This window comes from Chiloscyllium punctatum, chromosome 25 (assembly GCF_047496795.1).
Source record: "Chiloscyllium punctatum isolate Juve2018m chromosome 25, sChiPun1.3, whole genome shotgun sequence".
NCBI lineage: Eukaryota > Metazoa > Chordata > Chondrichthyes > Orectolobiformes > Hemiscylliidae > Chiloscyllium > Chiloscyllium punctatum.
The window spans coordinates 65,010,503-65,032,455 of record NC_092763.1 but is presented as its reverse complement, the minus strand read 5'-3'; the positions used below and the strand labels follow the sequence as shown (position 1 = coordinate 65,032,455).

At 41.6% G+C, this 21,953-nt stretch overlaps 1 protein-coding gene and 1 non-coding gene across 3 annotated transcripts in view; one reads left to right on the top strand and one right to left on the bottom strand.

Moving 5' to 3' along the window:
• The first annotated feature begins 2,374 nt into the window (after positions 1-2,374).
• LOC140496014 (sestrin-1-like) overlaps positions 2,375-21,953 on the top strand; it is a 56,246-nt gene continuing 36,667 nt past the window's right edge. Inside the window, exon 1 of one of the 2 annotated variants that reach the window (XM_072595441.1) lies at positions 2,375-2,560. In XM_072595441.1, the coding sequence (XP_072451542.1) occupies positions 2,468-2,560 (93 nt within the window). In that variant the 5' untranslated portion in view covers positions 2,375-2,467. The remainder of the gene's footprint in view (positions 2,561-21,953) is intronic. The other variant, XM_072595442.1, reaches the window with a different exon arrangement.
• On the bottom strand, positions 19,992-20,073 carry trnas-uga (transfer RNA serine (anticodon UGA)). Its single transcript has one exon. It is a non-coding gene; the product is annotated as a tRNA-Ser (tRNA).

Below are 21,953 nucleotides of genomic sequence, written 5' to 3'. Positions count from 1 at the left end.
AGATAGGCTGGGGTTGTTTTTCACAGAACAGAGAATTTTGAGGTGGGACCCAATCAAGTTGCACAGAGTTATGTGGTGCATAGATAGAGTAGATAGGGAGAAAGGTTTCGCCTTTAAGATTCTATCTTTATGTCAGAGAAAGTGGATCAAAAATTGTGGAGAGAAAGCAGGGCAATGGGGTTGAGAAACATATCAGACATGAACGAATGGCAAAGTGGACTTGATGAGCCTAATTCTGCTCCAATATCTTGTGGTTTATGGTCTATAGTCTTTGGAGGCATAGATTTACGATAAAGGGTAAGAAATTTAGCAAGGATTTGAGGATTTTTTTTCACTAATGGGTGGTGAGTATCTGAAACTCACTGCCTAAAAGAGTAGTAGAGGCGGGAACCCTCAAGATACTTAAGAAGTATTTAGTTGAGCACTTGAAATGCCCCAGCAAATGAGGCATATGCCAAGTGCTGGAAAATGTTATTAGGAAGGAAGATACTAGATGTACCAAATGATTGGAAAACTGCAATCATTGAGTCTTCATTAGTTCTGGAGAAAAGTTCTGTTTAGACAAAATGTTAACTCTGCTTTTTCTCCACCAATGCTGCCAAATCCTTTGAGTTTCTCCATCACTTTCTGGTTCTGAGTGGAGATAAGGGATTCTTTTTCAAGTTGGCAATCTGTTACCAGTAGGGTTTGAATAGGATCTGTTTACAACTGTTTGCAATATACGTTCATAAATTGAAGGAAGGTAGGGAATTCTATAGACAAATTTGCAGATGACACAAAACTAGGTGGAAAGACAGATTGTGAGATGGATGCAAACTGGTTAGAGAGAGAAATCGATGGGTTAAGTAGGTGAGCAGAAAGCTGGCAAATGGAGATGGATAATGTGGAAAAGTGAGAAGTTGTTTGTTTTGGAAGATGGAACTAAAGAAAATATTATGTAAAGGGAGAAATTATGCAATAAGTTGTAACACAAAGGGGCATGGGGGTACTTGTGCACAAAACACAGAAAGCCAGCACACAAGTACAGCAGGTAATTAGGAAAGCCATGGAGTGTTGGCTCTCATTTCAAGGTGAATTGTGCACAGAATAGCAAAATCTTGCTGCAACTGTAAAAAGTGCTGGTGAGATTACATCTGGAGCAGTTTTAGTCCCCTTCTTTAACAAAATATATTATTTAATGGGAGGCAGTTCAGAGAATATTCACTAGGATGATCCTTGGTATGAAGGTATTGTCGTATGAGAATAAGTTAAGCATGTTGGAACTTATTGGAATTTAGCAGAAAGTGTGGCGATCTCATTAAAACATAATGAAAGGATTCTCAAGGGGTTTGACAAGATAAATGTGATTTTTCTTTCTCTCATTGGAGAGTCTAGGATTAGAGAGAATAGTCTGAGAATAAAGGGGTGTCAATGTAAGAAGATGTGAAGGAATTTCTTCTCCAGGAGGGTTGTGAATCTTTGGAACTCCTTGCCACAAGGAGTGGTGGGGGCAGAGATCTGTATATTTAAGGCTGTGATAGATTATTGATCGGTAGGGAAATCTAGGGGTACGGGAAAGGGCAGTAAAGTGAACGTGAAGAGAGTTAGATCAGACATGATCCTATTGAATGGGCGAGCAGGCTCGTAGGGCTGAGTATCCTGCGGCTGCTACTATTTTTTATACTTGATGACCCTTGTGGACATGATCAGTCGAAGGATCTCTTAAGCTGCTGTTATGACTTCATGACATCGTGAAAGATGCTCTGCAAATGCAAGTCTTTCTCTCAAACCTGCACTTCAAAATTGCTGGGGTGCTTTAAACACCAATTTATTTTTTGCAGCAGTTCTTTGTTGCATCATATAGTCACACATCGGCGAACAAGTAAGCTTTGCAAACTATGCTTTAGAGCAGGTACTGCCTCTTCTAGCAGCTTGGCGAATCGAGAGGTACCAGAGCAAGGCTCTTCGCCCCACCATGATAAATATGTTTTTTCTCTCTCTTTTCCCCCTCGATGCTGCTGCAACTTGATCACAGCCATTCGATTCTCATGAAACCCCCATCGCTGATTGGGCCGCCGGCCTCCAGCTGCCTGCGCCCCCATTGGACGGCCGTCCGCCTTCCTCTTGGATACAGAGGCGACCCCGCTGATTGGCCGTCGGTGACGCGCGCGGAGCCGGGCGTGCTCTGATTGGTCGCGGTGGGCGGGGCCGGGCGACACAGGCCACACCCGCGGGGGGGGTGGGAGTGGGCGGTGATTGGCTCGCGGCCGCTTTGAGTGACAGCTCGGTGCTTCCACCCCCGCCCCCAAGGAGATTGTGTCCTGACTTGTTGGGGAGGAAGAGACCGGCTTTGCGGGACAAAGCCCCGTCTGCAGCCAGAGGGAGGGAGGGAGAGAGAGGGAGGCGGGGGGGAAGGAAGGAAGGAAGGAGAGAGAAAGAAACAGAGTGAGGAGATCAGCAACGTCGGGAAAAGCTCAATGCAAAGAAAATGATCATCAGCATCAGTGAAGAAAACGACAGGAACCCAGAGAACATGGCAGCGGGGGAATATTTAAACCGCTGTCAGAGGATCTCCAGACAGGTAACCGTGCAAAAAAGACCCCTATGTAGATGTGAACAATAGGAATAGAGGAGACAGAGAGAGAAATGACTCCCTGTACATTTAAATAACCCAGTATCTTTCAGATTAGGGTCAGTGACAGGCTGGCGACTAGCCACCTCTCACATTCCAGTCTGATCTATTTTATTACATTTTTTAAAATAAAAAATCTCGTCTGTTCTTGCAGATCTTTCATTTGCACTGTCGAGTCCGGCGACTTGCAGATGGGGTTCATTGAAACTTATTTTGTCCAGTTGCATTGGCGTTAGTTTTCGTTTTTCTTCTTTTCTTGATCCTTAATTCCCAAGTTAGACATTTGTCTTCCTCGTAATGCAGTGTTTCTTATTACCGACCTTCCTCCCCCTCCCCTTTCTCTTAAAAAAATCGTGTTTGTGAATCTCAGTCGTAACGATACAATGAAAAAATGTTGCAATTTCATCTGAGTCGGTAATTCCATTGAGTTATGAGATGAAGGTTTGTTGCAGGAGATTGAAAACTTTGCAAGAAAATGATTTTCTTAACAAGGTATTGTAACTGTTTTTTTCTCTTACCTCTTCCAACTCTTCCCACCTCTCTCTCTCTTCCCCCCCCCCCCCCCCAACACACACCTTCTGGTCGGCATTGTTAGAAATTTGCAAAATCTTTCCTCGATTGCATTTCACCAATTAAAGATGTGATTGCAAAACGTAAAAATAGTCATTCTAAAATTACAGCACTGCAAATTCCACTGCATCGAAGTGTTAACTACTCCTCCGAGATAGCAAACATGTCTAATGTGTTGCTTATTTTAAATGTTCCAATTCCATTTTAGTTCATGGATACGATCCCTGTTGTATTGCAGTCGTCCAATATGAATCGATTAAAAGACAATCTGTTTGCATCATCTTTCCGTTTTTTTTCTCTCCTTTTACATCTTTTTTGTCTTGCTGTAAAGAAAGCATTTGGCCAACATCGATGCCAATCAAAGTTGTTTTTCTCTTTCAGCCTTGCCCGCAGTATGCGTTCATCCAGGGCAGGGGGAGCTCTGGGAGAGATTTGCTTGTTTACATCATTGCTGGAATTATTCCAGACCCTTTTGTGATTTCATTTAAAGCTGCAGATATCCCCTTTCAACCTGCCAAATTCTGCAGTTCACCCACTAACATGCTTGTGCATTCAGATTGATGTGTTAAGACAGACAAATAGATTTATTGTTGCAATACAATTGCATTTTTTTTTGCAAAGAGGAAAAATTCCTGGAATGAAATTTAGGCTGGAGAGCAGTGACATCAGTGAGACAAAGCCTTTTTTTTGCTCTATTTGTAATCAGACTGGGGAGGAAACAAAATCACCAGTGGCAATTTAACTTAAATGCATTGGTGTCTGTAGTGTTTTATCAATATTTGGCATTCTGCAATTGCTTCTCCCTATTTCTTGTTCATTTTCTCATCCTTTGTGCTCTCTCTTTGATTTATCCGTAATTTTTCCTGTCCATTGAATCCAGAGTTTAAGAAATACATTGGACTGGTTTCTTATTGAGTTACATCTCTGACATTTGGTATTGAATCCATTACATTTTTTTGAGTTACTGTTTCTGTGTTTTAATTAAAGGCCTGGTGCAGAAATATTAGGAATTTGGGCTGGAACAAAGCTGTTGTAGAGTGCTGAAGTCTTGTTGCCTGTTTACCAACTGATGCTGATTACGATTGCCACCAGCCTTGCTTTAATCTGGACAGTCCAGTTTATGAGCTGACTAGTCCAATTTCTAAACTGGAAACAGGATGTCTAAAAATCTGTTCCTTATAAAAACATCAATTTCCCACTTATTTATTTTTCTTAGAACTTCGGAATATTAATTATTAAGGTCACTAAAGTTTCCAAGGAAGTTTCATCATAATAGCCACCCACCATACTACCCCTCAATCAGTGCTGGACTGCAGGCTTTTCATAATCATAGCAGTGCTTTCAGGTTTTTAGATTTTGATAATTTCAAAACGACGAAAAGACCAGAGGAGAAATCAGACTCTATAATGATGGGTGGGCATTACAGACCTGGACCCATTGCAATAAGACTGGGGTTTGAACAGTGTTGATTCTGTTTGGAGATCAGGTTGTGAAATCGATAGGAATGTGACGTTCTCTGGATTAACTGTTGTAATTAATGGAAGCAGCTTATGCACACCTTAGCCATCAACAGAACAGCATCACTCTTGTTTTTGACTGTCCTTTCAGAAAATCTTCATCATTCTCCACTGACCTATACCAATAAGTATCTTTTAGGGAACAAACTCAGTGCCCAGTTTTCTTTTAAAGGTGCTGACTCATTCTGGCCTATGTTTTATGGTCTCTTGAACTATCCAGTACCTCACGCAAATGAGTATTCTTCGTATGTGAGTTTTGATACTACTAACAGGGTTTTTACACAATGGATCTCATCATAAGCAACCCCAGTCTAGTCCTAGTCCTGCATTCACATACTCTGTGTAAACAATCCAGCAGCATATCTGTGAATGTGAATGGGGAGTATGAAATCTGGATAATTTCTCACTGTGCCTAGTTTAACGGCACTCCCTGAGAACTCTTACAGCCATGCCAACTGAGATCATCTAACTCAATACAAGAAGAGAACCAAATCTTGGAATTCACAGACTTATGTGGCTTAGCTGTACAATTGGCAGTACATTTGTACACCAAGCTATTGTGAGGCCTTTGGCACTAGCATCATCATCATCACTATGACCATGATCTGAGGGATTACATCACTACTCTTTTGTATTCAAGGCTATGCCTATAGTCAATATGATTTTCAAATCCAAATAATTTAATTATGCATTATTATTTGTCAAATGAGAATATGAATAGGTTTTCTAAATGTTTTGGTTGGGCTCTTCCAGGTCTTCTGGCATTAATCTTGCCAAAGTAGTAAGGAAATACTGATCAAATATAGCTAACACCAAACTGTTTGAATGGAGCAACACATTACTTAATCATAATTACCACTTATGTTCAAGACAATGCATTAGAAATGTACAAAGTGGAGGGTAGATTCTGTACTGAGAGATTTAGAGGACTATAGTGTCAAAAGTTAGTGGGATGAATGGCCTAATCTTATTCAATACTTTTCTTACTCATTCTAATGTAAAACATGCATTTGACAGTTATTAAAATAATTTAAACAACTTAATGACTAGGAGTGACCCATGAAAGTCAGAAATTGATCCCCATCGAAGGTCAATGTTGGAAACTGCTATGGGAAAGCAAATGTCCAGCCATGTTGTGTGGGAGAGAAGCTTCTGTGTATGAGTAATAGAATAAAAAGGGAAAAACAGCTTTTTTTTTTAAAACAATACCCAGTCAAAGTAGATCAAATCAAGTTAATTCAAAGCAAATTGTATAAATAGAAAGTCATCTCAATGACCTTCAAAACAAGCCTTTCATAAAGGTTTATGAAAAATGGTGGAAATACTTCATGAGTGCTTGAGTGGAGTGTTGGGAAGAACTGATTCCGGTGAAGAAAGATGAGGCAGTAATGGGCAAGAGAACACAACTTAACCAGTACAGCTTCCAATTCTGGTAAGTTTTCTTACAAATTATTCTACCATGTAGTTCACTATCCAAACTATGCAATTATGTGTAGTCCAGGTTACCGTGATTTGAGAAATAGTCAGGAAAGGATGTTAATATATTTATAATAGTTGTCAACATTTGTCTCTCTTTCATGACATTTGATTATGTAAAAGAGCGAGGTATGCAAGATTTCAAACTTTTTAAAAAATTAACTTGACCCTGAAATCCCAGTCAGATTGCATATTCATTAGTCATAAGTTCATATCGACAGAGGTCATCTACATTACAGAACTCATTCACTCGGAGTACTGTGAACGTTTTGACTGTTGTGTGGAGTCTGTGCTAACCCCTTTGCTGCATTACCTAATTACATTACTTTATAAATGCTTGCAAATTGGCAAGGAGACAACTAGCTGAATAGAACGAGCTTTGGATGGTCTCTTGACAGCGCCAGCCTGCATTAGGTGGCCTAATTTGTCCAGCTGACAAATACCATCATTCAGAACCCCTTGAAGTCCACTGATGTTCAGTGTGCCTGGACTGTAGAGGAACCTCTGAATTCAATTTTGGATGATGTACAACTCCACGTAAGCCATCTTTGTATTCACATCCCTCCTTCCAGTGTTGTTTATCATGTAATTTGCAACAATGATTACTCATAACAAAGTTGGCCACCAACTTCTTAATGTTACATAAAGTATCCTTTTCTAGCTGACTTAAATTGTTCATTGAAGTCATTAAATAAATTATTGTCGCTGGTAGGTTTGGCCTACTTAGTAAGAAAACTATATATCAAACCAAACTGGAAATGCACTGTTGGGATGAAGGATGCAAAGTAGAAAATAAGTACTCTAGGGATTTCCTTTCAGCTATATTATCTGTTGGAAAAGATTATTAATTCTCTCTTTTCCAACTCCCTCAAAGGCATAACAGATAAATGCATTTCTAGGTGGAGTTGTCAGTAACTTAGCTCTGAGTCGAAAAGTGTGGCGCTGGAAAAGCACAGCAGGTCAGGCAGCATCCAAGGAGCAGGAGAATCGACGTTTCGGGCATATGTCCAAAACATAGAATCTCCTGCTCCTTGGATGCTGCTTGACCTGCTGTGCTTTTCCAACACCACGCTTCTCGACTCTGAGTCTCCAGCATCTGCAGCCCTCACTTTCTCCTAGTGACATAGCTCAGCAAGTCCCAGGCCAAATTCTCAGTCTCTGTTCATGATAGGCAGGGAAATGATCCTCCAAACCTCCGTGTTGATGAAGAAAATAGATGTCATTCATTGGCTCCTGATGAATTGTGACTGCAACATCCTCCAATAATCTGACAGCGTCCTAATGTTGAGTCTAAACCCAGGTGTGAAGAATTGCCATTTGGGGTGATAGCCAAGAAGGCAGTTAAAAGAATTAGCACCTTCAGGACAGTGGAGGAGGGATGCAGATGCCAGGGAAGGAATCTTTCTTCAGCAAGGAAGTCCTTGTATTGTAACTGACCAAAAGAAAACTTGTACAAGGTAATTGTTGAAAAGAGAGCCATATTACAAAAGTAGAAATCAGTATGCTCCATCAGTACAAATTCAATAATGTCAAATTTCATAATAATCACAGTGATATATACGACAGGAGAAAAAGGGGTGTTGAAATGCCTCCTGTTAGATATTCTTCTGTGATTTGGCTGTACTTACTAAATAACCCTGAGTGTGCTAATCATTACACTGACAACTAATTTAAGAGAATCAGTTGAGCCCATTGTGTCACTTATTTACACTTGCTAGAAGCAACATCGTGTAATCTACTGAGTCTGATTCTTTATGATTAAAAGGAATATATTCAAACACTGCACCTTTTTGGAATTACATGGAAATGCAGAGAGCTTGTATTTCCCTGTTGGTTTCTTCTTGACTTGCCAACCGATCAGTAAAGCTTTTTCTCCTACAGTATAATTCATTGGGATTGTTTGAAATTTGCAATTTTTACATTTGTCCTCGCGAGTACAAGGGGAAATGCTTGAGCAATATATATTTATTTTCAGCAATGTGCAGAGAATTATTTGGTTGATTATCCCAAATCCTTTGGCTGATTTTGAGAAAAGTCTGTTTTGACATGTTCCTGTCTCCTTTACGTTGGTGTTAAAACACAAGTCTAATTGGGACTGTTTTACAGCTGGTTATTGAGCGTGTATCTGGATGAGGAAGAATGGCCGTTTTGGCAGTAACACCCCAGTTGGGTAGCCATTGGTCAAATTGCTCATCAAATTACATAAAAGATTTTGAATCCAGATGGAAATCTTCGGGGTCATTACAAGTATTTTTTTCCCCGACCTTGCCTTGCTTAGTCTCGTCAAAGTCACGACTTTTTAAAAGAAAAATTTATGATTTATGAAGTTCTGATTTTGGTTTCTGAAGTGTTTTCACTAATGTGTTGTGTCTTTGATGTGGTTCTTCGTTTCCTGACTATACATCTAAGTTGTCTCACTGGAATGGTGAGTTTATATGGGAAAACTGAGCAAGTCTGGCAGCATTTGTGTAGAGAAAATATTTTTGGTCCAATGACCCTTCTTCAGACCCATTCTGAAGAAAGATCACTGGACCCGAAACACTAGCTATGCTTTCTCTCCACTGGTGCTTCCAGATCTGGTGAGTTCAGTCAGCAATTTTTTTTTGTTTTGGATTTCCAGCATCTGCAGCTCTTTAGTTTATTTTTGATTAGTTTAAATGTTTGGCCATGTACAGTGCACATATTAATTATATAGTATTTCATAAAGCCCTATGATGACCCTTCCACAATAGTTTTGAAATGTTTATCTCTATTCTACTTTCAGATAGCTTTTATAGTTGTATTATTGTTTGTCAGTGAACCCAAATCATTTTGTAAATCTCAGCCATTTTATAGACATTGAACATATTAAGTCTGGTTTATCTAATGTTGGTCTGATGAGGGGAATATTACATCCAGTCGTTGCCTGATGTGCTGAGTACTTCCAGTTCCACTTCTGCCTGTTAACTCATGGGGTTAAAAAAAAGCAAAAAGAAATGGCAGTTTGCCTTATCTTCAGTAAAATCTGCTGCTTAGTCACTGACCTAGCCACTGTTCAGGAATCTGTTAACTGCTTAATTCAGTGCATGCTGTAAGTAGTGTGCACCAAAATAGCAGTATTGGCACTGAAGCAAATTGAATGCATCGTTAGGGTTTTGAAACACTGTAATTAATCCGTGTTTCCGAATTCTCAGAAATCGGTTAGTGGAAATAATTTGATGTAGTGACAAATTTTCACTCCCAAGATGCCTTTTGTAAATGGAGACTATTACAGTTTCCCACTTTAAATCTACCAAGAGACTTTGTTAGCAGAGACCCTCAGTAGTTCAGAACAGGTACTTCCCCTACTACCTTCTCTGACTATTTGTCATGCTATAAATGCAGATCTATTGCTCCGCGGATGCTGCCTGACCTGCTGTGCTTTTCCAGCACCACTCTGATCTAAACTCTGGTTTCCAGCATCTGCAGTCCTCACTTTTGCCAGAAATAAGTGCAGATCTGTCAACCTCACAAATATAAACGAACACCCCTGATATGTTTGGATGATTATCCTGGTAAATTTGCAGGAATGGTTTGTCATTTGCACAGGATAGCTGAACACAAGTGTACCTTTGACTGTCGTTCTGCCTTGACCCATGCTGCTGGAAATTCCAAAGCCAGTCTGCAAGCTGGAGAGTTACTCAGGCCCCTTAACCTCAGCAGGAGAATCAAAAGTAAAATACTGCAGCCTCTGGCTGTCTGACATTAAAGAAACATATACTCAGCAGGCCAGGCAGCATCTATGGAGAGAATGTTTCTGGCTTATGACATTTCATCAGAATCCCTTAACCTGGGCTCTTTTACATTCAGCCAGCTGCCTGGTCTTCAAAATATTCTTCAGGGATCCTTCCTGCTTGCAGCAAGTCCCACCTAAAGCTCAATCATAGAATTGATACAGTGTGGAAACAGGCCATTCAGCCCATCAAGTCCACACCACTCCTCCAACGAACATTGCACCCAGACCCAGTTCCCCACCCAATCCAAATAACCCCACATTAACCATGGCTAATCCACCTAACTTGCACATACCAGTGCACTTTAGCATGGTCAATTCACCTGACCTGCACATCTCTGGACTGTGGGAAGAAACCAGAGCACCCAGAGGAAACCCACACAGGCACAGGGAGAATGGGCATTCTCCACACAGACAATCGCCTGAAAGTAGAATTGAACCCAGGTACCTGGCACTGGAAGGCAGCAGTGCTAACCACTGAGCCACCATGCCACCCACAGCACCTTTCCTGGCATAATTGCATCTGCCCTGTATAAGAAAATGCATATATCAGGGTAGTAAATTACTAAGTCAGGAGCTCTGTTATATTTAATAACTGAACCGCCTCAAGCCTCATAGGTTCCAGAATGACATTAGTGAGCCAGTTATGATTTTGACAGCATTTCTTCAGTTTCCATTGTCCTGTTTCTTCATACCACTTTTGCACATTAACTGGATATGCTAAACTTAATTTCACAATCTGTTGCAGTAAGATTTGAACTCACAGCCTCTAGATTGTCAGTCTATACCCAATTACTACACTCTTGTTAAACTCCTGAAAGCCAGTTGGTGAAGGACAAAACCAGTACCGATCTTCACTTGATTTGATTTATTCAGATAATGGTTCAAGGAAAAATCCTCCGAGCTTGACTCATACTCACTATTAGTAAGTGTTTCTCCAAGGACCTTGAATAAAACTATGGAAGACTGGTCTGTAATAAACCCTTCATTGCTTGCTGCATAGACTCGTTAGTAGAAGAGTCTCTTTATGATCTTTTGAAATAACTAATAAAACAAAAGAACCAAATTGGACTAATATATTCAAGTTAAAAGATGAACATGTTTTAAAGGTATACTATGACAAAAATCAACTGTTGAAAGGAAATTTAAGGTTAATTGGTGTTTTGGGTGCAGGTAATGCACTCTAGCACTGTGCACCCTCCCCTCAGTGGTCACAATGTCCCAATTGAGTCAGTGGGAATCACACTTCCTGTCTAAGGATATCCAGTTGGAGAAATAACCATGGAGAAGTAGTGGAGAGTTGGATATAATGACCTTTATATGTGCTCAAGCAACCATCTAATCATTGTGCTCTATCTGCATGTCCTTAACCTCGATTGATACGATTAACAACTCTCATTGCTAAATGACTAAATGATTTGACTTATGTTTATCTAAATGCTATGTTAGTTCACCACTTGATAATTAGATGAAATAAGAATGTTTGCATGAATTTTGTAATGGGAAACAATTGAAATATGTAAACAAAGTGCAATGGTGTACAGATTACATGTCATGGGGAGATTGGACTTGATGGTGTTGGATCTGGCTCTAGATTGACATGATCAAAGTTGGGTTTCAGATCTTTTAGCTGGAGGTTACTGAATAAGGACATAAAAATAGGAACTGAACACGCCTTTAACTTTACCCCCTTTAAAGTTGTAGAGAAGTTTTTAAAATGAGACAATAGTTGGAGAGAACAAAATATTCGCAGGTGAGGAAGGGAGTGATGACAGTAATTCTGAAAGATTGGAAGTGGTACGACATAAGAGAAAGACAGTTCATAGTATTGAAAAATTTGAGGATGAGGAATTGAGTGGATATTGGGATACATGGACCAAGTCATTCAGTTAGTTTTGGTCTTCTCGTTTAAGGAAGAATACATTTGTTTTGGCTGGAGTGCCGTTGGGATAGAGAATCAAGCAAAATGTAGACAGGCAGAAGGCTCTGTATGTGAAAGGATGTTAAGAAAAGCTTGGAGAAACCATGGTAGTAACCTGATCATGTGGAAGGTGCAATTAGAGAGTTGAAATGTGTGCGTAACCTGATGCAGGGGATGAAATTGAGGGAGACGAGCACGTCATTGAGAAATTAAAGGATGGATCCAAGTGAGGGTTGAAATGATCACGGTTGAGGAATCAATTGGCTTAAAAGATAGTTGAACAAGTCAGTGCAATTTCAGGGCAGTGCTAGGAGCCCGAAGCGAAGTAATTGAAATGGATGATCAGAATCTAGCAGGAAATGTACGATGTGCAGGACATGAAGAGGCATTAAACTGAGTCATCAAAATGGTTGGCATGTCAGAGCAGATCATTACAGATCCTTCCACTCTCCTGTAAACTGGTACCTGATAAGTAATGAGAAATCTGAGGTTCTGGTTGAAGCTACTGGAAAATAGCAAGGCTAATGCCACTTTATTATGGTCAAGAGGACAGTGCAATACATTACCATAGTTTGTAGTGAATCACTTTCCAGATCATTTAAGAAGAACTGCTTTTGCACGTTGATCATGCGTATAAAAGCTCAAATACCAGTTGTCTCGCAATCAACCAATTGCAGTCCTTTGGAACGTGAGGGTGATTGACAGGGTCCAGTTGATTATAAGGTGGCAAATTTAACACTGGAAAGTAGGAATTAATGTGGGTTTGTGTGGCAGACTTGGTCTGAGCAATAACTGGACATCATCCAAGATTTCATTTAATGATTGATACCTAGTCTAATCCATTGTCTTGTCCTGGAGGGGGGGTGATACCTCCAAGTCACCTGCAGGTAACTTGAAAGTCAATGTCTTAATGGGTAATGTTGTTTAAATGGATGAGCACCGTGAAGCTTACTGGTTTTCTGTGCTAGATTTAGCTAAGTAAACCAGAAAAATCCCTAAATTCATTACAACTTGAACCAACCTGCACTTGAGTACTCTACTGTACCTTTTCCAACAGTATTTGCATTTCTCTGCTTGGAAAGCACTTTAAGATTGCTGACGATTATGAGAAGCGCTATATATTTTTTTCTCTTTGACCCTGTACTTGGGTTAATAGGATGTTTCTGGGCTATAAGTGCATTCTAAATTACGCAAGTAGGATCTAGTTGTAGCTGCCTTTCCCTCCTTCTCTCTCTGTTCCTCTCTCTCTTGGTAAAAAATTTAAATAGCCTCGATTTTCACATGTATCGGAGACCTGCAGGACAAAAAAAAACTCACCAGAGAAATCTCAGTCAATCAAGCAGAAAAAGAAAGTTAAGTGTAAGGCATGAAATCAAAAGTGAAGCCATTTGACCAGTGAAGTCCATTCTCTTCATATAATCAAACTATCCAACCATTTAATCTGTTACAGGAGAAATTTCTGTATAAATGCAATGCAGAGTAGCACTATAGCACAAGGCTTAGATAACATTGCTTGAATGTTTTACAGTCTTGTGAAACATGTATAATGTTTCCCGATATTACAACTGTGTCTACATTTCAAAAGTAATTCATTGGCTGCAAATTACTTTCGGATGTCCAAAGGTCATGAATGATACTCTATAAATGCCAGAACTTTCTTGTGTTATTCTGCATGTAAGCCCTGGTCGTCACTACAGCAATCTCTGTGCAGTGTACAGTATACACAGGGCAGAATGTAATTCTCTTCCCCCATGCCATGTTTGGTGGTGTGTAGGGCTTTTGACCAGGTGGAAGGTGATGGTTGTCGTCCCCACCACCCTCCTCTTCCACCTCCGTGACGTTTGTGGAAGGAAGGTCATGTACAGCTAATTGAATTCCTTCAGTGGTCAGTTAATGTCCACAGAGTCCTCAGCCTTAATAATTGGGTAAGCTCAGTGTATAGGAGAACCTAACAAGCAGACACATACAAATGCACATCCCCTTCAAGTATACATTGAATGCTAAATATTTTAAAGAAATTGCAATGTTTCAGTCTGAATAACATTTATGACCCACTTGGTCTTTGATTTTGTACATTTTTGGACTTCTTCAACACATTTTGTCAAACTGCCATCTTCGTCCAGTTTAATGGAAGGTTTCTCACTGCGAGGCTTTGCCAATTTTCTAGTATCATTCCTGACACGCCCTATGGCACCCCTCTTATCCCATGCTCATTCAGTTTCCCCCACTCGCCATTGCTGGAAGCTCTTACCACTGGCAGCATATACCAGGAGACACCATTATCCCTTATGTGGATGCCATCTTGGAACTCCAGCCATGCACCCAGTCAAGTGTTGGCAAACAGGAATTTGCCTTTCACTGTCACCATAACGACTCAGCAGCTGCAAACCAATGCTGCTCATGTACAGAGGTGGCGTAGCTTACACTTCCTTGCACATATATAAATACACGTTCCTATACTTATGCTGTTTAAGCACCAAGCCATACAACTCACCTGCCATTACCCATAACCCATCTGACATACTTCTCTAAGTCCCTGTTACTCTCTCTGAACATTCCCGCTGTCTGAGTTCTCTCATTGTGGGCCCATCACTGTCAGACATCTTGAATTCTTCAAAACTTTCATTTTTGTTCACAAAATCAAACAAACAGGAGTTATGCTTGCCTCTTGGAACAAAAAGCTGCTTGCATGTATGTCAAGCACCAACAGTTTTACAGACAATGAGTAATCCTTGCACTCAGCTGTTATCCACAAGAGTCGGATGTGATTGAAGTTCTGATTGGCTTGGAGCACCTGATGTTGCTACACTGTGAATGAACAAGGTGATGTTTCCCCTGGTGAAAAGCCTCATCCTCAGAAGACTGTTCCCGCTCTCATGGTTTGTCAGTGTCCATTACTCATCTGAAATCTGCTTGCTCCAGCTGTTTAGAAAACAACCTGCTAGGTTTATGCAGATCCTCTCCTTCAGCAGGCCTATCATCTACTCCACCAGCATGTTGCATGTTGCTGGTATATTGATGCAATGACACCTTTTTGTTGTTGCATCGAGAGGGCCATTTCACAACACGTGGTATAGTCTATCAGAGCCTTCACCTGGAGGGAATGCAGCAATGTTACTGAATCCCATTGCTTCAGGCTGCAGCACTAACCTCATCCTAGGGAAATGAGAGGAAGCGGTTTGATCTGACATGAATGACATTGATCACTTGGTGCATTTGTGGATGGGCGATCGAGAGATCCCACACAGGACACCTTGGAAGGAGGCAATCACATACAAATTCAATGTAGCTGCCACCAGGACAGGATGACTACCATTCCCACTCCTTCAGGTCACAGTTCCTGTGGTATAATTCTGTGACAGCATCACAAAACGTCCAAAGCCAGCGCTGTCACTGAGCCTTTTTCATCTGGAGGAAAAGGCAACAAGGGTGAAAAACTCTGGCCCTTCTATGTACATTCTGAGGTCTCTTTCAGCAGTGTCCTCTACACGTGGATGCACTGGAGGCTGCTACTGGTTCCGAGCTTGCTGATTCATCGATTTCTCCTCCATTTCTTGCACCACAGCAACAGCGATGACAACTCATAATGAACCTGCGTGGGGAGAAAAGAAGCAGAATAGGTGACTATTAACTTGGGGAGTCAGCATTCACATCAAATACAAAAGAAAGCTTTACCAACTCCACTATACAATGGGACATGGACCATTTAGACAAAGGGTCAGTGGAATGACTCATCGTGGCATTCTGCCAGTTCAGGTTGAGAAGGAATCAATTCTGTGCCCCTGCTGACTCGGGAGGTCTTGCTTTGTGGCCACAGGTGCCCCTTTTAAGATCGTCTGAGATTATGTCTGCTTCCCTGTGATGTCTGCCTTCAGTTTGCAATGACCAGTAAGACAGTCAACATTGCACATGCTGGTTGCAAGCACCCCACACACAATTGTACATTAACTGTATTTCACATGCACAATAATATCATTCCAAACAATGACAACTTGCAGTCTGTAAGTGTTTGATTGAAACAATTGCCCACTAGGGGCTTGCCATCAGTCAAAAGTGGAACCTGTAGTTTTCATCAACAAGCAACCACTGACTCTGCCAATTCCAGGCAAGGTCACAGCTAATTTCCATTGGTAGGTCGCAGCAGATGGTGGAAGGCACTGCAGGTCACTCTTGACAACATGAGGACTAAGTTCGGTCTGGTCATCAGCACCTCAAGCCCTGAATCTCTATGTCCCTTCTAACTAATACTGCCTGGGCAATTCATCTCTACTGAATGCCTACATGTTCCCACACCCCAACCTCGAACTGCGACTTTAATGCTCAGCATTACCCCCAAGGCCCATTCACTCCTAGTGTCAAGCTGCACTGCACTACCCCACTCTTCCTCCATTGAGGCAGTGATGATGGTGACTCGCAGCACCCCCATTCCCCCCCACCCAGGGTCCTAAGAGCTCTGATGCACTACCTGATTTCACCTCCCCACCCCCCCCACCAACCCAAACACCTACACTGCATTTTCACGTTCTACATCTCAGGTTGCTGCCTTCAATTCCAGATTTGAGTCCCGTACCTCAGTACAGGGACCTCCGATACCTATACCTGAAATCCATTCTGCTGACCACCAGACAGTGCTCCAACTCCTAGACTGATGATTGTGCAGACCCCTGACTGATCTCCATGCATATCCCCTGTTGATGATGGACTAACCTCCTGACCAGTTGCACTAAACCTGCAGGACCAACTATGGTTCATTCTATGGGTTGTAGTGAAGTGGAACCTCCAATTCTCTGAGTGAATGTCTGAGTGTGCCCAAGCCTCAGGACTGGTCAAGGATACTGATTGGGTGTGCAGACACTGCACCTGGAGAACTCCCTGAGACCTTGGTGCTGGGTATCCGTAATGGAAATTCAGATTAAAGGATGAAAATAGATAAGTCCCCTGGGCCTGACAGCATTTATCCTAGGATCCTCTGGGAAGCTAGGGAGGAGATAGCGGAGCCATTGGCCTTGATTTTTATGTCATCGTTGTCTACGGGAATAGTGCCAGAAGACTGGAGGATAGCGAATGTGGTCCCCTTGTTCAAGAAGGGGAGCAGGGATAGCCCGAGTAACTATAGGCCAGTGAGTCTCACTTCTGTTGTGGGCAAAGTCTTAGAGAGAATTGTAAGGGATAGGATTTATGAACATCTGGATAGGAATAATGTGATCAAGGATAGTCAGCATGGTTTGGTGAAGGGCAGGTCGTGCCTCACAAACCTTATTGAATTCTTTGAGAAGGTGACCAAGGAAGTGGACGAGGGTAAAGCAGTAGATGTGGTGTACATGGATTTTAGCAAGGCGTTCGATAAGGTACCCCATGGCCGGCTAATGCAAAAACTACGGAGGTATGGCATTGAGGGTGCATTAGAGGTTTGGATTAGGAATTGGCTGGCTGGAAGGAGACAGAGGGTAGTAGTTGATGGTATAGGTTCATCTTGGAGCGCAGTTACTAGCGGTGTTCCACAAGGATCTGTTTTGGGACCATTGCTGTTTGTCATTTTTATAAATGACCTGGAGGAGGGGCTTGAAGGCTGGGTGAGCAAGTTTGCGGATGACACGAAAGTCGGTGGAGTTGTGGACAGCGAAGAAGGATGTGGCAGGTTACAGCGCGATATAGGTAAGTTGCAGAGCTGGGCAGTAAGGTGGCAAATGGAATTCAATGTAGCTAAGTGTGAAGTCATTCACTTTGGTAGGAGTAACAAGAAGATGGATTACTGGGCTAATGGTAGACTACTTGGTAGTGTGGATGAGCAGAGGGATCTTGGTGTCCATGTACACAGATCTTTGAAAGTTGCCACCCAGGTAAATAGTGCTGTGAAGAAGGCATATGGTGTACTGGGCTTTATTGGTAGAGGAATTGAGTTCCGGAGCCCTGAGGTCATGTTGCAGTTGTATAAGACTCTGGTGCGGCCTCATCTGGAGTATTGTGTGCAGTTTTGGTCGCCATACTATAGGAAGGATGTGGAGGCATTGGAACGAGTGCAGAGGAGGTTTACCAGGATGTTGCCTGGTATGGTAGGAAGATCGTATGAGGAAAGGCTGAGGCACTTGGGGCTGTTTTCATTGGAGAAAAGAAGGTTTAGGGGAGATTTGATAGAGGTGTACAAGATGATTAGGGGTTTAGATAGGGTTGACAGTGAGAACCTTTTTCCGCGTATGGAGTCAGCTGTTACTAGGGGACACAGCTTTAAATTAAGGGGTGATAGGTATAGGACAGATGTTAGGGGTAGATTCTTTACTCAGCGAGTCGTGAGTTCATGGAATGCCCTGCCAGTAGCAGTGGTGGACTCTCCCTCTTTATGGTCATTTAAGCAGGCATTGGACAAGCATATGGAGGTTATTGGGCTAGTGTAGGTTAGGTAGACTTCGGTCGGCGCAACATCGAGGGCCGAAGGGCCTGTACTGCGCTGTATTTTTCTATGTTCTATGTTCTATGAGCAAACAGCGAACTGGAGTTGCCAGCTACCTGCTCTGGGAATTCTCAGGATCTTGTTTCTCACTAGCTAGGTGTAGAAAGGAGAGTGCATATTAGCAGAGATACGTATTGTCACATGAACTTATGTATAGGAATAGAGTGAAAAGTTTTACAGTATCACCTGTTATGGCACCATCTTAGGTGCAAGTTGCTAGGTACAAATCTTAGATACAAAAGAGGAGTAAAAAAGGAAAGCAGTTGCATTACTTTACAGGTTGAAAGAATAAGTTCAAAATAAGGCATAGTTAAAGGATTGAACATTCTGCCCATTGTTATTTTAACATTTTTGAACATTTACACCATAAGAAAACTTGGACTTTGTGTGACAGTCTGAATTTATTATCTCAAAATGCTTCCAACCTCGTCACTACAACTGATAACCCTGTAACCATCAATAATTTACCTGGTGTTTCACAGCCTAACATATGTACTATTCAGACATAATCCAAACTGGAAGAACACTAGGGATGCAGAGAAAGTACAGAGTTAACTAATGAAGGCATTGGCTTCAGGGTCAGTAAACACATCCCATGTAATATCTGGATACTCTGGTATTCACATGGACAGTGTAAGATTTCAGTCAGCAGATCGCACTGAATATAGCATCTAAGTGAGTAGACTGTGTCTGGTGCAATTCTTAAAACCAGGCATGTTTCCTTGTTGTGCTATCGCTGATCTTGCATTTTTGAGTATCAACGAAGGGATGAGTTCATTTTCCACAGCCATGGACGGCAGTGAAATGTTTCTGTGCACCAGAAGTGTGTTTCTGAGCCATATTTCTTTCTCAAGTTTCAGTTTGGAACAGGTAACAATAAAACAAAAGTGTAGATAAATTATTCACAGAACTTCTGTTTGCGGAAGAAATGTGGGCAGGTGCTGGAGAAAGGTTGGAGTAGTAAAGAAAATCTGCCCTGAATTGGTGCTTTCTTCTGATGACACTGCTTTGTTGCCAGATGACTGTGTTGCTCGGGGGAATTGTGAGTTGGAAAATGCCACGCTAGTTAAACCTTTCAGTGCTCCCATTGGTTGGAATCCCTGAGTGCCTGAACAGCAATGAGGAGAAAAGGTGCAGCTCAAATATAAACTACTCAGACTTCAGATTGCCTATTGTTATTTGTCCGTTGTGTAGTCCATTGTAGACTGGCTAAGAGAGATTAAACAAACAATCGAAACAAAAGAAGTTGGGGTATTTTACAAACACAAGACTTCTTTTGGATACAAGAGGAAAGAGCTGCTTGAGTTAAAGTCATTAGATTACTTACAGTGTGGAAACAGGCCCTTCGGCCCAACAAGTCCACACCGCCGCGCCGAAGCGCAACCCACCCATACCCTGACATTTACCCCTCACCTAACACTACGGGCAATTTAGCATGGCCAATTTACCTGACCTGCACATTTTTGGACTGTGGGAGGAAACCGGAGCACCCGGAGGAAACCCACGCAGACACGGGGAGAACGTGCAAACTCCACACAGTTAGTCGCCTGAGGCGGGAATTGAACCCGGATCTCTGGCGCTGTGAGGCAGCAGTGCTAACCACTGTGCCACCGTGCCGCCCAAATGCAAAGCTCAAGCTCCACGAAATCCAAGTTCTGCAAAGGAATTAATGACTTTTTTTAAAAGACTTATTGTGCCACCGTGAGCAGGACTTGAACCTGCGCAGGGAGACCCCAGGGAATTTCAAATCCAACGCCTTAACCTCTCGGCCATCACAGCTGCAGTCATGTTGGTTCCACTTAACGTACAATATCCTCTGTAATGATCTCTATCCAGTCCATTTAATTTCCTGAGGGAAGGCAATTCCTCCAGATATCGATTTAAACTTAACACTCTACATTGTTCCTTAAAGGGTAATATATGTGTAACTCGAGCAGCTGGTAATGTATCATGTCCCATGTACAGAGGAATCTCGATTATCTGAAGGACACGGGTGGGGAGTGTTTCATGTTTCGATCAGTTGATCAAATGCTGGATAATCGAATGCCGGATAACATAGTTTAGCCGAACATCCGTACCTTGTGACCTTGCTGGATAATCCGAAATTTGGATAATCAAATGCTGGATAATCAAGGTTCCTCTGTAGTCATTGATCATTTTTGTCTGCATTGATCCTGTCAACTGTTAGATGTATTCTGAAACAATCTTTCTCAGATGACATTCAAATAAACTAATCAACGTAGTATCAGCTGTATTAACTGAGATCCTGTGCAATGATCATTCTTCTGTGGGCAAGAACATTTCTCTCTCTCTCGCTTTAGTTGAGGATTTTTAATTTTATGTTGACGTATTTGAATTCAGTGTTCAGCATTCAGATGTTTACTGCTCTGAACTACATGGAATCTGGTGTAAATCATGAGAAGTTGTATCTCACCAAAGGAATGACCTCAGTTGAATGAAAGCGAGCAAGTCTATCCTCAAATATCATCATTAAAGTGGAAATATCTGACTTCAATGTCTATATTGTTGTAATTGCAGGAAGTTAGTTCATTCAGATCTTGGATCAAACTATTCCTGAGCCATCATTATTAGCAACTGGGGAAAAGAGGGAACATTTCTATTCCGTAGTTGCTCCAGTACGGTTTATTACAATGTGTTCATGAATGGAACTTTTTAACTTACTTTTATTTACCCCTAAAATGTTGCCAATGAAGTTTTAAATGTCTTAAAGATAGAAGAGGAAGACTGTTTGTGTAATCTTTTTAATGACTATAGACATTGCAAAGCACTTTAAATAGATGCAGCATTATTTAAAGAAACCACTGTTGTAGTGGACGGAACATAGCAGCCAGTTCATGCACAGCAACTTCCCACAATCAGTGTGAGAGTGGTTTGAGAACCTGTATTTTGGATGTTGGTTGAGAGATAAATAATAGCTAAAAGACTTATCCTGCTCCTTTTCAAAGTAGTGCCTTAGAATCTCTCTTTTTATCTATTCTGAGAGGTCAGATGGTCCTTGGTTTCTCACCTTAACCCTTTAGTACTCTGGCACTTCTATCTAACACTCTTATCTCTGAGTCAGAAGCATAGGATAGAGGAACAGGCTACTTGGCCTTTCAAGACTACTTCATCATTCAATACGATCGTGGCTGATCATCCAACTCAGGACTCTATTCCCACTTTCTCCTTCCATCCTTTAATCCCTGTAGTCCCAAGAACTATATCAACATCTTTCTTGAAAGTCTTCAGTGTTTTGGCTTCAATGGTTTCCTGTGGTGGAGAATTCCACAAGCTCACCATTCTCAGGTGAAGATGTTTCTCGTCATCTATCTCCTTATCCTTAGACCGTATCTCCTGGATCTGGACTCCCTGGTTATCAGGAGTATCCTTCCTGCATCTGTCCTGTCTAATTCAGTTAGAATTCTATAGGTTTCTTTGAAATCTCCCCAGCCCCTCATAATTCTTCTAAACTCTAACAAATACAAACCTGACTGATATAGTATTTCTCTGTAGTTGGTCCCGCCATCTCAGGATTCAGTCTAGTAAACCTTCTTTGGGCTCTCTTCATAGCCAGAACATCCTTCTTCTGATAAGGAGACCAAAACTGCACATAATTCGCTGGTGTGGTCTTACCAAGGCCCTGTACAGTTGCAGCAGGA